The sequence below is a fragment of the Pan paniscus genome, chromosome 13 (assembly GCF_029289425.2).
Source record: "Pan paniscus chromosome 13, NHGRI_mPanPan1-v2.0_pri, whole genome shotgun sequence".
In the NCBI taxonomy this organism is placed as follows: Eukaryota; Metazoa; Chordata; class Mammalia; order Primates; family Hominidae; genus Pan; species Pan paniscus.
Window position 1 is genome coordinate 68,957,501 of NC_073262.2, and position 17,184 is coordinate 68,974,684.

At 34.2% G+C, this 17,184-nt stretch overlaps 1 protein-coding gene across 3 annotated transcripts in view; it reads right to left on the minus strand.

Moving 5' to 3' along the window:
• SCN9A (sodium voltage-gated channel alpha subunit 9) overlaps window positions 1-17,184 on the minus strand; it is a 177,528-nt gene that overhangs the window by 106,652 nt on the left and 53,692 nt on the right. For 2 of the 3 annotated variants that reach the window (XM_055108702.2, XM_055108701.2), the window contains exon 1: window positions 438-797. In XM_055108702.2, coding sequence (XP_054964677.1) covers window positions 438-517 — 80 coding nt within the window. In that variant the 5' untranslated portion in view covers window positions 518-797. Of the gene's footprint in view, window positions 1-437; window positions 798-883; window positions 1,003-5,423; window positions 5,732-17,184 lie in introns of those variants that run through there. The other variant, XM_055108703.2, reaches the window with a different exon arrangement.

Here is a 17,184-nt window from a genome sequence, read left to right on the forward strand (position 1 = left end):
TCCAGAAATTATTAAAATGTCAATATCAGAAACACTCCCAGAAAGCAGAGGTACTTGAAATAAGTAAGAATATAGGTCTCAGATCTGCCTAAAATTTTCCTACATTGCTTCTATCAAAAATTCACCCAAACAATCATTTAAAAATACACCCGTATAATTATAAAACATACACCCAAGAATAAAATATGTGTAACATGTCTAAGAACAGGATGGAGCATCTGACAAGTTCATTCTTTGAGAAAACACTGTAGCATCTAATTTTTCTAATCTAGCAGGTTAATATCATAGAGGAGGTAAAGAACGAAAGAAAACCAAGCATATAACATGGGAAGATAAAGATTCCCCATCTTCATAAACACAGTAACTTCATGGCAGGAAAAGGAAAGGATGAAATGATAATACCAAAACTATATTAAAATGTACTTATACCCACTTACTCGACATTTTTGGTCCAGTCCGGCGGGTTATTCATGGTCATAAATATGCAGTTTGTCAGAATAGTGCACATGATGAGCATGCTGAATAAGGTAGCTTAGAATCAAGGAACAAAAGAGACGACAGTGGGAATTTGAAATATTTGAGGATGACACTTGTTGAAATGCTTACAACTTTTCCTTAGAAAAAAATTCTAAATGAGCTTGTAGACTATTTTGTCTCTTTGAACAAGAGAGTAATAAATAAAAGTAACATATCCTAAAATCTTAATATTGCCACTCTCCCAGTCTTCTCTGAGACCCATGACAAATTATATTAATAATATTGAAATTAATAAACTAAAACCAGAGTCTTTCAAGGTGCAAAAGGTATAACATCTATATTTGAATAAAATAGCAACAATTACACCATAAAGTGCCACTGGATGTAATCATTTTTAAAAGGATATGAGTGTACTAAAATCTTAATAGATATTCTTCTTAGAGGACTGAAAGGAGAAAGCATATATAAAGCAGGTGTGGCATTGAAACGGAAGATTGTTTTCCCTTTGTTCAATACTATGAAAGTCTACAGGAGGAAAAAGAAAGGATGAAATTGAGAATCCAAAATATCAATTTTTCACATCAATATCAGCAGTTTACCTTTCTACATGGCAGTGTTATATTGAAGAAACACTGCCATCAGACTCCAGCAATGTGGTTCCAATGTCATCAACGCATCTATCAATGTCACCTTGGCCAATGAACTCCAAGTCCACTTCTTCATAGTAAATTTAAAAATTGAGCTATTTGTTAGCATGTATTGCTTAGAGCTTTCAAAATAGTGTATTTTATATTTTTCATTTTCTTTCAACAGTAACAATAACTGTGGTTAAGTTATTTTAAAGTACAACTTCTTTCCCTTCCATTACACTGCATTTTAAGAAAGCCAAATAGAAACTAGCTATCTCTAATATTTTTATCATAAAACCTTGAGAATTTTAATACTTGCTGGCAATTGTTATGGTTAGCAGCACCACGTTCCACAATATGAGTTATTTCAAAAAATATTTTCCTAAGTTTAAGGAACGTCAGAGTTGGAAGAATCCTTCCAATCACTGAGTTCAACTTCTTTATTTTAGTTATAATACTAATATTAGCTTTTAAAAGGGACTTAAATTAAGAGGATTCCTCACTTACTAACCATGGTAATTTAAAAAACGATATGAATAAAAGCAAACATTCTTGAAATGTTATTGTAGCCATTCCATAAGTGTCCTTTTCCATAGCTTTAGTATTCAGTTAAGAAATAAAAACAACCAGCAGTAACAACAAAATATTAAAGCAACCTAAAGCATTGGCTTAGAAATCAGAAAGACAAAGTTCAAATCCCAGCCTTATTTTTCTCCGGTTGGCAGGAAGATGACTTGTGTTAGCTGAAATACACTGACTTTCTAAGTTTTATATAGGGTTATCAGTGGGTTTCTGACAATAAGCATTTCTCACCATATTCAGGAGATAAGTCTGTGAGTCAGGCTTTTTATTTGTATGCGGCAGCGTTCCCTCAAGAAAACAAATCAGAGTCTATTATTTTCAGGTGTCCTTTTATTTTCCTGTTCCCTTTCACTGTATCAGTTATATCTAAATACAATTTAATGTAAAATTCACTTCTACATAGAAAATTATTTTAAAATTAATACCTACTCCTCAAGTACAATCCTTTTTGTCTTAAATCTCAGTAGACTGTATTTTTAAAAAATTATTCATCCATTCTTTCTGCAATTGTATTGACATGGTTTGGCTCTGTGTCCCCGCCCAAATCTCATTTTGAATTGTAATCCCCACGTGTCAGGGGAGGGACCTGGTGGGAAGTGATTGGATCATGGGAGCGGTTTCCCCAATGCTGTTCTCATGATAGTGAGTGAGTGAGTTCTCATGAGATCTGATGGGTTTAAAAGTGCGGCATTTCCCTCCTCTTTCTCCCTCTCCTGCACCATGTTAAGATGTGCCTTGCTTCCCCTTTGCCTTCAACCATGATTATAAGTTTCCTGAGGCCTCCCCTGCCATTCAGAACTGTGAGTAAATTAAATCTCTTTTCTTTATAAATTACCCAGTCTCAGGTAGTTCTTTATAGCAGTGTAAAAATGGACTAATACGGCCGGGCGTGGTGGCTCACGCCTGTGTTCCCAGCACTTTGGGAGGCCAGGGTGGGCAGAACACAACGTCAGGAGATCGAGATCATCCTGGCTAACACGGTGAATCCCCGTCTCTACTAAAAATACAAAAACAAAATTAGCCGGGTGTGGTGGCGGGTACCTGTAGTCCCAGCTACCCTGGAGGCTGAGGCGGGAGAATGGCGTGAACCCAGGAGGCGGAGCTTGCAGTGAGCCAAAATCGCGCCACTGCACTCCAGCCTGGGCAACAGAGGGAGACTCTGTCTCAAAAAAAAAAAAAAAGACTAATACATATGTAGTCAGAAACTATATCATAACAGGTAATGAAAAGGAGTTTGAACAAAAATAAGGCATGAGTTTTGTATTCAAGGAACTTCCTAGAAAAATGAAAAGAAGAAAGTAACTAATATAAGGCAAGATGTGACAGATATCATACAGAAAAATACAAAGGGGGAAGAATGAAGAGGGAACAGGGTCACATGACTGTCAAAATTATCAGGGAGACTTTATAAACCAGAGGTCATCTGAGCTAACATGAAAAATCACAACATACTACATAGTATTGGCAAGATCAAGTTACCTTATACTTGAAATTTTAATAAAAACAATTGTTGGTATTTTAAAATTGAAATTAGCAATTTTCATTCACATTAAAAACTTTTAAGTGATTTTTGGGTCTGCATACACATGAGAGTTAATTTTTAGCAGGAAAAAATAGGTATGATTATAAAATTTGGCAGATCACTGTGTCATGTCCAAAAATGTTATGCTAAACAATTATACTAAACAATGTATACTAAGTTATACTAAACATTATACTAAATTTCACAATTGCTTCAAAGAGAATAAAATACCTAGGAATCCAACTTACAACGGATGTGAAGGACCTCTTCAAGGAGAACTACAAACCACTGCTCAAGGAAATAAAAGAGGATACAAACAAATGGAAGAACATTCCATGCTCATGGGTAGGAAGAATCAATATCGTGAAAATGGCCATACTGCCCAAGGTAATTTACAGATTCAATGCCATCCCCATCAAGCTACCAATGACTTTCTTCACAGAATTGGAAAAAACTACTTTAAAGTTCATATGGAACCAAAAAAGAGCCCGCATCGCCAAGTCAATCCTAAGCCAAAAGAACAAAGCTGGAGGCATCACGCTACCTGACCTCAAACTATACTACAAGGCTACAGTAACCAAAACAGCATGGTACTGGTACCAAAACAGAGATATAGATCAATGGAACAGAACAGAGCCCTCAGAAATAACGCCACATATCTGCAACTATCTGATCTTTGACTAACCTCAGAAAAACAAGCAATGGGGAAAGGATTCCCTATTTAATAAATGGTGCTGGGAAAACTGGCTAGCCATATGTAGAAAGCTGAAACTGGATCCCTTCCTTACACCTTATACAAAAATCAATTCAAGATGGATTAAAGACTTAAACGTTAGACCTAAAACCATAAAAACCCTACAAGAAAACCTAGGCATTACCATTCAGGACATAGGCATGGGCAGGGACTTCATGTCTAAAACACCAAAAGCAATGGCAACAAAAGACAAAATTGACAAATGGGATCTAATTAAACTAAAGAGCTTCTGCACAGCAAAAGAAACTACCATCAGAGTGAACAGGCAACCTACAAAATGGGAGAAAATTTTCGCAACCTACTCATCTGACAAAGGGCTAATATCCAGAATCTACAATGAACTCAAACAAATTTACAAGAAAAAAACAAGCAACCCCATCAAAAAGTGGGCGAAGGACATGAACAGACACTTCTCAAAAGAAGACATTTATGCAGCCAGAAAACACATGAAAAAATGCTCATCATCACTGGCCATCAGAGAAATGCAAATCAAAACCATGATGAGATACCATCTCACACCAGTTAGAATGGCATTCATTAAAAAGTCAGGAAACAACAGGTGCTGGAGAGGATGTGGAGAAATAGGAACACTTTTACACTGTTGGTGGGACTGTAAACTAGTTCAACCATTGTGGAAGTCAGTGTGGCAATTCCTCAGGGATCTAGAACTAGAAATACCATTTGACCCAGCCATCCCATTACTGGGTATATACCCAAAGGACTATAAATCATGCTGCTATAAAGACACATGCACACGCATGTTTATTGCAGCACTATTCACAATAGCAAAGACTTGGAACCAACCCAAATGTCCAACAATGATAGACTGGATTAAGAAAATGTGGCACATATACACCATGGAATACTATGCAGCCATAAAAAATGATGAGTTCATGTCCTTTGTAGGGACATGGATGAAATTGGAAATCATCATTCGCAGTAAACTATCGCAAGAACAAAAAACCAAACACCGCATATTCTCACTCATAGGTGGGAATTGAACAATGAGATCACATGGACACAGGAAGGGGAATATCACATTCTGGGGACTGTGGTGGGGTGGGGGGAAGGGGGAGGGATAGCATTGGGAGATATACCTAATGCTAGATGACGAGTTAGTGGGTGCAGCGCACCAGCATGGCACATGTATACATATGTAACTAACCTGCACAATGTGCACATGTACCCTAAAACTTAAAGTATAATTAAAAAAAAAAAAATTAAAAGTAGTATGCCAATGCCAGAGCCAATTTCAATGAAAAATTTGAAAAAGTACAGATTCTGAATAACATATATATATATATATATATATATATATATATATATATATATATAAATTTAATTTAACATTCTGGTCATGATATGGTTATTCACTAAATTTCACTAATCTCAATTTAAAATAATTTTTATACAGAAGGAAGCCAACAGAAACTGACCACTGAAGTCAAAATAAACTCACCTTTTTGTCTGCATAGTAGGGGTCCAAGTCCTCCAGGGGCTCTGACACCATGCCGGGAGGAATGTCCCCATAGATGAAGGGCAGCTGTTTGCCAGCTTCCAAGTCACTGCTTGGCTTTGGGGCTTCTTCATCATCATCTTTCTTTTCTTCTTTGGGTTCCTTTGATTTTCTTTCAGCAATGCGTTGTTCAATGAGGGCAAGAGACTGTTTTGTGAAATGGACAAAGCTCTGAGGTCCTGGGGGAGGCAACATTGCCATCTTTTCATCCTGTATATTTTAATTCCTCTTCAGCTCCTCACATAAGAGGCCTGGATGGAAACAAAGAAATAAAGACTTAACTATTTGCCTGCCAAGAAAGGCCCATTAAAAAATAATAATAACATAAACAGATTTTTAGTTTCAACTACAAAACGTAACATGTTCTAGAATTATCAGCTTGTTAAGGGATTACTATGTGTCAGGCAATGGGCGGGACTTATCTTTCGTGCCTTCTAACCATCTTTATACTCAGAAATTTGAAGTTTACGCTTCATAGCTTTAAAGTAAAAAATGACAATTTTCTGAGTAAATTTTCCTAAATTCCCCTTCTTTTCATCTATATTCACTTTTGGTGCAATTCAACTCAACTTTCCTCTTTTAAAAGTCTTTATGATAATGCCTTTGGTAGCACCACTCTCCAGCCTGATGCTGTTTTACCAACTAAACTTATGTAATATTCTAAATCCTCTGCTGTCATTTCAACAATGTTCATAACATCTTGACCAGGAGAAGACTCCATCTCACGAAACCACTTTCTTTGCTTATCAATCAGAAGCAACTCCTCATCCATTCAAGTTACCGCGAGATTGCAGCAATTCAGTCACAATTTTAGGCTCCATCTCTTAATTCTAATTCTCTTGCTATTTCCACCACATGTGCAGTTCTTTCCATCACTGAAGTCTTAAACCTCTCATAGTCATCCATGAGAGTTGGAATCAACTCATTCCAATTTCCTATTAATGTTTGTATATTGCCCTCCTCCGACAAATCATTAATGTTCTAATAACATCTAGAATGGTGAATCCTTTCCAGAAGATTTTCAATTTACTTTTCCCAGACCCATCAGAGGAATCACTATCTATGGCAGCTATAGTCTTATAAAATGTATTTATTAAAAAATAAGACTTAAAAGTTGAAATTACTCTTTGGCCCATAGGCTACAGAATGGATAGCGTTAGCAGGCATGAAAATAACATTAATGCCCTTGTACCTCTCCATTAGAGCTCTTGAGTAACCAGGCACATTGTCAATAGGCAGTGATATTTTGAAAAAAATCTTTTTTTTTTTTTTTCTGAGCTATAGGTATCAACACTGGGCCTAAAATATTTAGTGAACCATGCTGTAAACAGATGTGCTGTCATCCAGGCTTTGTTGTTCTATTTATAGAGCACAGGCAGAGTAGATTTAGTATAATTCTTAAGAGATTTTCTGAATGACTAAATAATATAATTATTATTTAATTTTCTGAATAATTAATATAGTTAATTTTCTGAATAGTAAAGAATATAATTATTATTTAATTTTCTGAATAGTAAAGAATATAATTATTATTTAATTTTCTGAATAGTAAAGAATATAATTATTATTTTTCTGAATATTAAATAATATAATTATTATTTAATTTTCTGAATATTAAATTATTATTTATTTTTCTGAATATTAAATTATTATTTAATTTTCTGAATAATTAAATAATATAATTCTAAGATTTTCTGAACGATAAATTAGCATTTGCTTCAATTTAAAGTCACCAGCTGCATTATCCCCTAACAAGAGAGTCAGCCTGTTCATTGAAGCTTTGAAGCCAGGCATTGACTTCTCCTTTCTAGCTATAATATATTATTCTAGTAGAAGGCTGTTAGACCTTCATTGAAAATCTGTTGTTTAATGTAACCACTCTTATCAATGATCTTAGCTAGATCTTCTGAATAACTTGCTGCATCTTCTCCATTGGCACTTGCTGTTTCACCTTGCATTTTTATGTTATGGCAGTGACTTCTTTCCTTCAATCTCATGGGGTACCATCTGCCAGCTTCAAACCTTTTTTTTCCAGCTTCTTCACCTCTCAGCCTTCATACAATTGGAGTTATGGCCTTGCTGTGGATTAGGCTTTGGCTTAAGGAAATGTTGTGGCTGGTTGATCTTCTATCTAGATCACTAAAACTTTCTCTATATTTGCAATAAGGCTGTTTTGTTTTCTTATCATTCATGTGTTCACTGGAGTAGCACATTTGATTTCCTTCAAGAATGTTTCCTTTGCATTCACAACTTGGCTAAGTACTTAGTGCAAGAGGCCTAGATTTTGGCCTATCTTGGCTTTCAACATGCCTTCCTCACTAAGCTTAATCATTTCTAGCTTCTGATTTAAAGTGAGAAATGCGCAATTCTTCCTTTACTTGAACATTAGGGGTGGCAATGGGTTACTAATTGGCCTAATTTTAACATCGTTGTGTGTCAGGGAACAGGGAAGCCTGAGGAAAGGGAGAGAGATAGGGATGCTGAAACAGAACACGTCACATTTAGTGATTGTTTGCTGTCTTATGTGGATGTGGTTCATAGCACCCCAAAACAATTACCACAGTAACAACAAAGATCACTGATCATAGATCACCATAACACATACAGTAATAATTAAATAATGGCAATTACAAAGTTGAAATATTGTGAGAATTGCCAAAGTGTGACACAGATGCATGAAGTGAGCACATGCTGTTGAAAAAATTATGCTGACAGACTTGCTTAATTCAGGGTTGCCACAAACCTTCAACTTGTAAAGAATGCAGTATCTTGAAGTGCAATAAAGCAAAGCCCCATAAAATGAAGTATGCCTGTATTTTGATGGAGACCAAAGTTAGGATAAAGTTTTTTAAAGAATGTAGTGAAAAATACGGGATATTGCATGTACACATTCAAAAGTAGGATGATTCTGAAAGGTAAAGAGTAAGTTATGACTCGGCAATTCCACTACTAGGTACAGACTCAAGGGAATTTAAAACATATGTCCACACAAGAACATTTACATGAATGTTCAGCAGCATTATTTATAATAGCCAAAAAGTAAACACAACCTCATTACTCACCAATGAATAAATGGATAAAGGAATGTGGGATATTCACACACTGAATTAGTATTTAGCAATAAAAACAAATGAAGTATAGGTACATGTTACAACATGGATGTGATGAAAACCCTGTGAAAGAACACAGAGCCAAAAGGCCACACACGATATGATTCCATCTTATGAAATGTCCAGAATAGGCAAATCCCCAGAAACAAAATGTAGAGTATTTTTTGTCAGAGGCTGGGTGTAATAGGAAGTGATTATTGATGGTTATGTGGTTAATGGTTAAAGAGTATGGGGCTTCTTTTGGGGTGATAAAAATATTCTAAAATTACATAATGATGATGGTTGCATACCTTTGTGAACATACTAAAAACCACTGAGTGATACACTTTAAAATGGTGATTTTTTATGGTGTGTAAATTATACCTTAATAAAACTACTATGAATATGCATTAAGAATTTTGAATCCTAAAATATGTGAAAATTGTCCTCAGAATAGGAAGAGATCTAGTAAAAAGGAAACAAATCAATGAATCAAATCAAAGCAGTTTCCACTTGTGCTTTGGAGATTCCTCAACACTTTTGGAAATCATAAAGGTGAGAAGACGGGATAACTTGCCTCACTAGACTTTCAGTGTAGACATACTGTGGCTCTTGATGAAAAGTTGCCTTGAATAACTGGTGTTTTTGTAGATTCTGCATTCAGCTGGAGGGTACCATCTCTTTCAAGAATTATTTGATGGAAATCTTGGTACAAAGATGTTGTGAACTCAGATGTCCATTACCAGTTCGATTCTTCCAATATTCCTATTCTCCTCTGTCTCTGTCTCCCCCAACCCCCATGCACATGCTCAACACAGCTCCAGAATGACTAAAGTATATGAAAAAAGCAGAGGCAAAGGGTGGTCAATGCTAGTGGTACAATGCATGGGCAATATTTCCCTGATCAAGCTAAATTAAAGGAAGACACTAAGCACCTGCTTAACCTCATGATCTGTGAAATGTAAGTTGAAGAGACCTTGATCAGATTTCATCAACATCCTCTAGTTTGGAGAGATGAAACTTCCTTTCATTTTACTAATTTTATAGCTTTGAAGAAGAGCAGCTTTAGTTGGCATCTGAGTTTGCTTGGAAGTTATTGTACAAGGCCAGTGGGGTGGCAAGATAATAGGCTGACAGGGTTACAGAGGGCAACATAAGTAAAAATGGAGCCTCACACTTCACCAACACACACAAAGAAGATGCAATGATGGGGCAGGACCTATGTGTGACTACAACTTCTTTCCTCTTCCCTTAGTCTTCTGGATAAACAGGCCACAGGAGTTTTCATTAGTCAGGCATTTAGTTTAAGATTTGAGATTTCTGGTGGAGTAAATATTTAAATGGAAAAATAAAGCTCAAAAATTCTAATAAAAGTGAAAATGAATACTTATTTAATGTGAGAGTAGAGAGGACTTGTAAAGCATTACACCAAAGGCAAAATCGAAAAAGATAAAGAATGCTAGATTTAATCTCATAACAATGAAGGTTTTTAAAAGTGGAAGGCATCCACAAAATAAAAAAAGTACAATACAAATGACAGATGAAGTGCTTTTCCTTTAATGAATAAAGATATTAAAATAATATATCTCATAAAATTTAGTAAATAACATAATTATCTAAAAATACAAATGGTTAATAAACACTTGTAACCATGTCAAACCTCACTAGTAATCAAAGAAACAAATATTAAAATAAACATGGGGAACCAAATTTGGCCTATTAATCATTAGCAAAGATTTTAACAAAAGTAATAGTGATATTAGAGAGGTTATAGGGGAAATCACTGTTGCCTGTCTGGATGAAAGTAATAAATAAAGTGTACTGTCCGGGTGCGGTGGCTCACGCCTGTAATCCCAGAACTTTGGGAGGCCCAGGCAGGCAGATCATGAGGTCAGGAGATCGAGACCAACCTGGCGAACACTGTGAAACCCTGTCTCTACTAAAAGTACAAAAAAATTAGCCAGGCATGTTGGCAGGCGCCTGTAGTCCCAGCTACTCGGGAGGCTGAGGCAGAGAATGGCGTGAACCCAGGAGGCGGAGCTTGCAGTGAGCCAAGATCGTGCCACTGCACTCCAGCCTGGGCAACAGAGCGAGACTCCGTCTCAAATAAATAAATAAAGTGTACAAACTTTTTGAGGGTAATTTTGTAATATCTATCAAAAGCCTTAAACACGTGAATTCGTTTATATTGCCAAATAATTTTCCTTCTAGGAATTTATTCAAAGACAGTAATCTCAGGTGTCCTCTAACATGTATAAATATATTTACTACAATATTTTTATAATATTGAAAAATTATAATCAATCCAAAATCCTAACAGTAAGGGTTACACTAAATGAAGTAATGAATGTATAATGAAATAATGAGCAGCTTTGAAAGAGAGCTTTCAAAGACTATTTAATGAATTAAATGAATTATAAAAATATTATAATGCATAATAAGTGGAATCCAGGTTATACACATAGATAGATGTAAATTAATAATAATTTTAAAAATGATATTTAATTTAAATACACAATGCATTTAACAAAGGTTAGCCCTAGTTAAGAGATTATGGATTATTTTTACGAATGTCTTTATACTTTACTTTTCAAATTTGTACAATGAAAATGTCATGTTTTTCTATCCAGAAGAAAGAAAATATACTTTGAAAAAAATCATTTAAAATTATTTGACCTAATTTTATATAGTCAATGAAATCAATCAATATTTATTCTTGTCATGTTTAATTTACAATTTTGAAAAATATATTGCTACATTTCCACTTTTATTAACATTACTATGATTGTATCTTCTTTAGAATGAAATCCCAATGTTGCATATAAACGCAGTACTTTTGTTTTCTCATTACTATCTTACCCACTCACCATTAATCTCATATTAGAGAATACTTAGGCAACTACTAAAATTAAAAAATGAATGTGTTATTCTTGTATCTAAGATTTCTTATAGTTAAAATCAATATGGAAATATTTATTCTGAACTCTTTCTTATTTTCTATGTATGCAGACACACATATATATATAGATATGTTTTATCTATGCTTATCCATCTATGGATCTATGTCTGTCCAAATATCATATCATGTATTTGTCTACCTAGGATCTATTTTTATTCACACATCTTTCCAGTCAAAGCAATGTCAGCTCCCAGTTCATGAAAATGGTCTTATCCCATGTGTTTATCACACTCTCGGGCCTTCAAATTTCCATTGCAGTAAAAACAAATATGTACAGTGGGGAAATGTTAGATAATATCACTAAAAACCAGAGGAAGACAAAAAAAGTTATCATAAATCATAAGATTACCCTAGTGAGGAGATCAAAGCAGAAGCTACAGTCTAGAACACTCATCTGAGAATGTTAGAATTTCTTTCTAGCAGAGAAGTCACAGATTTCTATGGCAAATATGTGATGTAGATCAGAAAACAAGTTGATTAATCCATGGATTATTTATTCAATAATGTTGCAGAAAACGTTGTCCCACTTCCCTATGTTAAATATGTATCAGAGTGGTTTATCTCCAAGCTATCACCAAAAGGATAATATCTGCATTAATTAAGGTAGGACTCCTAGGGTATCCATGTCCATTTTAGCTAGAACCCGGGTGGAGTCGAGGGAAAGGTGACTCCCTTATCTACTCCTCATCCATACATCCTAAAATGTAGCCTGCCTGTCAGTACACCATACATGTATGTACACAGACCTTTCAGTCATCCCTCTCTTTCAAGAGAGGATTTGTCTGGGAAACAGACCTGTATAAAGACAGATGCAAACCTGGCCAACACCAACCTGGCCTTTCTTCCATAAATATTAATAGATTATCAAGAATAAATTGGTAATGAAGATCTACCAAACATAAAATTGAAAGACTAAGATGAACAGACCAAACTTTAACTTTAGAAAAAAAAAAAGCAAACATTGTGGGATATTGAGAAGTTAAAGTTAGTATTCCTAGAGAAATTTGAGGAGACAGAGTATCCTGTATTTAAAAAAAAAAAAAAATAGGCTACCAAAAACAACAACATCAATTCTGGGTAAAGGTCATGCTTTGTGAAACAAAAAATTTCAGTAGAATGCTTGCTGAAAAGGAGAAGTCATAATTGTAGTTACCTTTTACTTTACCCAAAAGGGGCACTTTACCAGAATGGGGCACCAGTGAGCATTCTCAGATGCTAGAAACGTTCTATACCTTGATCTATGTGATGGTTACATGGGAAAATATGTATATGTAAAAATGCATGGAGTTCTATATCTTAGATTTTTCTATATATTTTAGGAGAATTTTAAAAATTAAAAAAGTACAAAATAAAACTTAGAAGATACAGAATAATCCATGTGGTTCGACATTAGTCTTAAGAGAGCAGCAAATAGTAGATAGGAAATAATAAACAAAGTAATGGCAGAAAATTCACCAAGAGTCATCAGGCTAAAAGTACAAAAGAAGATCAATTTAAAAGTTCCATTCTTGTGAAAGTTTAGAGCATTAACAATAGAAACAAGATTTTATAATCTTCCAAAAATAAGATAACTAACTAAAAAGAATGAAAATTAGATTGCCATTAAAATTTCCTTAGCCATAATTGACACTAGAACACAATCAATGCTTTCAGTGTGATGAGAGAAAATATTTTGAATCAAATCCTATTATCAGACAACCTATTATTAAGTGTGATGGCAAACAAAATATATTTCTAGGTATAAGAAAATTCAAAATTTAACTCCTTTTTATCTTTTTTTTTTAAGTTACTTTGGATTAAGGTAGAGCAAAAAAAAAAAAAGTACTTCTAAAACACATAGAATACAAGACTGTTTCACAAATAGTGTGAATAAAAGCAAAGGGAATTTGTTTCTTTAGAACGTATAAATAGCCATATTGTCCAAATAGGAATCAATTCAAAATGAGGCATGAACTTGAACAACTGGTAGAATTGAAGCAGAGAGGATCCACTTGAGTTTGATGTGTGCTTCAAGTAGCAGAGTTTGAATGAGAGGTTTAAATTCCTCCTCTAGATCAAACCATGTTACTTGTTTTAAAATGAAAAATACTTACATAATTATAATATTGTTAAATTGTATCAGTTAATCATCTCACAAATGTGCCAATTACCAAAGCATATATAAAATGTAAGTACAATTATAGAACTTTATTTACACAAAGACAAGATATACACATATATGTGTTAAATATTATCAGTGTAAAAGTAATGGAATAGCTTACAAAAATTGAGAGGTAGAGGGGGATTAGTGGTGAGGGAAAAGTTGGAGAGCTGACCCCTTATCTTACATTGAAGGCAGTTAGTGCATCCTGGCTAAAGTTCAAGTAACAAGAAATAGAAGTTCAGGTATATTCCATTTAAAGGTATAAATCCAACCCATAGAATTTCTTAGAAATAAAAACATAACTGCTTGGAATTTGAGAATGGGGCAGAAAGAGAAAAGTTTACATAAATAAAATAAATTCCTCATTTTCAAATTAGGAAGTTAGAAAACATTACATAAGTTGATGAAATAAAAATGAGACATAAGCATATTATTTAGAGATAAAAAGGAAAATATCAGAAAAACTTTTTTTAAAAAAAAGCGGGAAGTGATTATTCCCTAGATAATGGCTTTAAAGGGATAAAGCAAAAATTGCTTGAATTAGTTACCATGTGCATTTGTTAATTTTATAATAGTTATTATTATGATTAAAAAGCTGTAAAATAAAAGAAGATATTATACCTCTCTCTTGAGCCAAAGAAACCAACAAACAGCTGCTTAAGTAGAAACTGTTCTGTTACCTTCATTGGGCTTGAAAAATATGGACTGACTCTACACCTTTCAAACACCATATATTTAGACACATTATTTTGATCTCTTTCAGGTAAATTGGAGATAATTTGCAATTCATTTTTACTAATATTTCTTCTTCAAGGGACCATCTGACACACTGCAAGCACTCAAAGTTACAGTAAAGATTGTGTCTTCTACTTTCTCTGCTTAGATGAATACTGAACACTTCATTGGGTGCTACCAATGGCTGGCTTGCTGAATGCATGGTTTTTAACAATATCAATCTTCCTATTATCTGACACCAATTCTTCCATAATGAGCTTTGAGATGTGGGCATTACATGATGCTTAATACCAATAACCCATAACACAAAATTAATGTTTTATTATCTGCTGTTTTCCAAAATACTACTGTTTTAAAATCTCTTTCACTTATGTTAGGTAATGTTAAAAATGCAACTAAGTATCATTTGTCCCTATGGTTGTCAAGAGTGTATATATCAGAATGAAGGTATACTCCACTGTGGCTATTGACCAGGGTATATAAAAAAAATCATCTGTGTAACCTAAAAAAATACAGATGCCAGGGCTTATCTAAGTAATGCTGAAATAAAATTTTAGGGAAGAGCATAAGCATGTCTACTTTTAAAAAGCATAAAATACTAACGTGAACCCTCCATTTGATTTTGCTAAATCAAAAATATCAGATGAGTACACATACATCAATGACCAGGTTTTATTATTCAAAAGGAGAGAAAAAATTCAATTCAAAAAGTAGAAAAGTTTTTGGATTTTGTTTGGTTTGAAGACAATGAATATAAAATACACAACTTTAAAGTTATCTATTTTAAAATTGGAAACGATAAACATAAATTTCATTCAATAGACCAGGCACAGTGGCTTGTGCCTGTAATTCCAATATTTTCGGAGGCCAAGGAGGGTGAATCACTTGAGGGCAGGAGTTCAAGAACAGCATGGGCAACACGGTGAAACCCTGTCTCTAGAAAAAGTACAAAAATTAGCCAGGCATGGAGCTGTGCACCTGTAGTCCCAGCTGCTTGAGAGTAGCTAAGGTGGGAGGATCACCTGAGCCTGGGGAGGTTGAGTCTGCAGTGAGCCATGATGGCACCACTGCAGCTAGCTTGGATGACAGACCGAGACCCTGTCTCAAAAAAAAATCAATCAATTCAATAGAAACAACACATATTTTGAACTCCGAGTATCTATTATGTTCAATTAAAGAAAGAAGAGTTGGAATGAGGGGGAAAACTGAATGAAAAAAATAGAAGTTGAAGGAGAGAAGGAAGATGATAAACCAAAAAGGGTAAAAAAAAAGTTTTTCAATGTTTTAATATTTACTTTTTAATTCTCAACATTTTAAGCATCATTCATGTCACTTATATTACTTCATTCCAATTATAGCCTGGCAAAATCTTTTTTTTTTTTGGTAACTCTTATTCTCTCCAAGTTCTTTTGAGGCATGCAGTGCTCCTCCTCAGAGTTTTGCTCATACTCACTCATCCCTCATCCTCCAAACCTGTCAGCTCTAAAGCATCCTCAATCTGTTGTCAAGCAATAAGCAAGAAGAAGGAAGAACTCTTGATGCTGTAAAATAATCAAGAGTTACATTAGGTCTTTCCCAGCATTTATTTTAAAACGCTGATCTTCCAACTTTCAGGAATGTATAACAACATTCAAAAGGAAAGGACAAAGATACTAAAAGAAATAGATTTATTTTATCAGCCTAATAACTAAAAATTTGTATTACTTTATGAAACACTACTTAGAAAACACTTTTTTTAAAAAAATTTCATTTTATTTGAGTTTCTATAGTTTCTTCTTAATTTGGAGCTTTTGTAAAATCTTTAATATACAGCTCAATTTCCATTTGATCCAATGTAAAATGAATAAAATCCTTCAGCAACAGTTATAATATATATCATGAAGTGTACTTCTATTCCATACAGAACAATTCACACTGGTTTCAGTGGCTCACAGGTCAATAATCATCTTGGCCTTTCCCATTACAATTTGTGCTCCACATTTTAGAGCTGTTGACCCTGTGGAGATGACATAACCCCTCTGAGCCTAAGATTCCTAGTTTGAAAAATTGAGTTAATAATCATGCTCCGAAGAGTGGTTTAGATTGTGATGGTTAACTGTATATAAAGTGCTTAACAGGAAGAGATTTGCACATAATGAACATGTATTCATGGAGCTCATAAGATTATTAACTTGTCTCATCCTTCTATTTTAATTCCTTGCTTTGGATAATTTTATCATGCTTCCATAATTAAAAATATATTAATTATATTAAATAGGATATTTCCATTTATAGGAATGTATTGGCCTTTTAAACATGAAACATTTCATATGTGCATGTACTATTAAACAGAGATTTAGTTTAGAGTAGTGAGTCTAGGACAAGTTCAGGAGCTAGAAAGCCTGGGTTTTGAATACTGGATTCCCTACTTACTAGCTAAATGATCTTGGACATCCCAGTTAAGCAACTTTTCTGATTCTAAAAATGTTGAGGCATTTAGGACATTATTTATTTTGTAAAATGTAATTTTAAACAATACAAGAGTATCCCTAGAATGACTGTTGATTGCTCAAAGGATTGGGTCACTGCAGAATTTCCTTTCTTAAGAAAATTCCCACCATTTGACCTTTGTTGTTTTGAACTTTATTTGAAGACTTGCAAAATATTTTTTAATTAGACAAAGTCATGTGGCTCAAGAACTATCATTAAGACTTTTTTCTTTTTTATTCATTGAATATTGCCGAACAGGGTCAAAAGCAAATAAATTCCAACATTTGGTTTATCTTCTGAGAAACATTT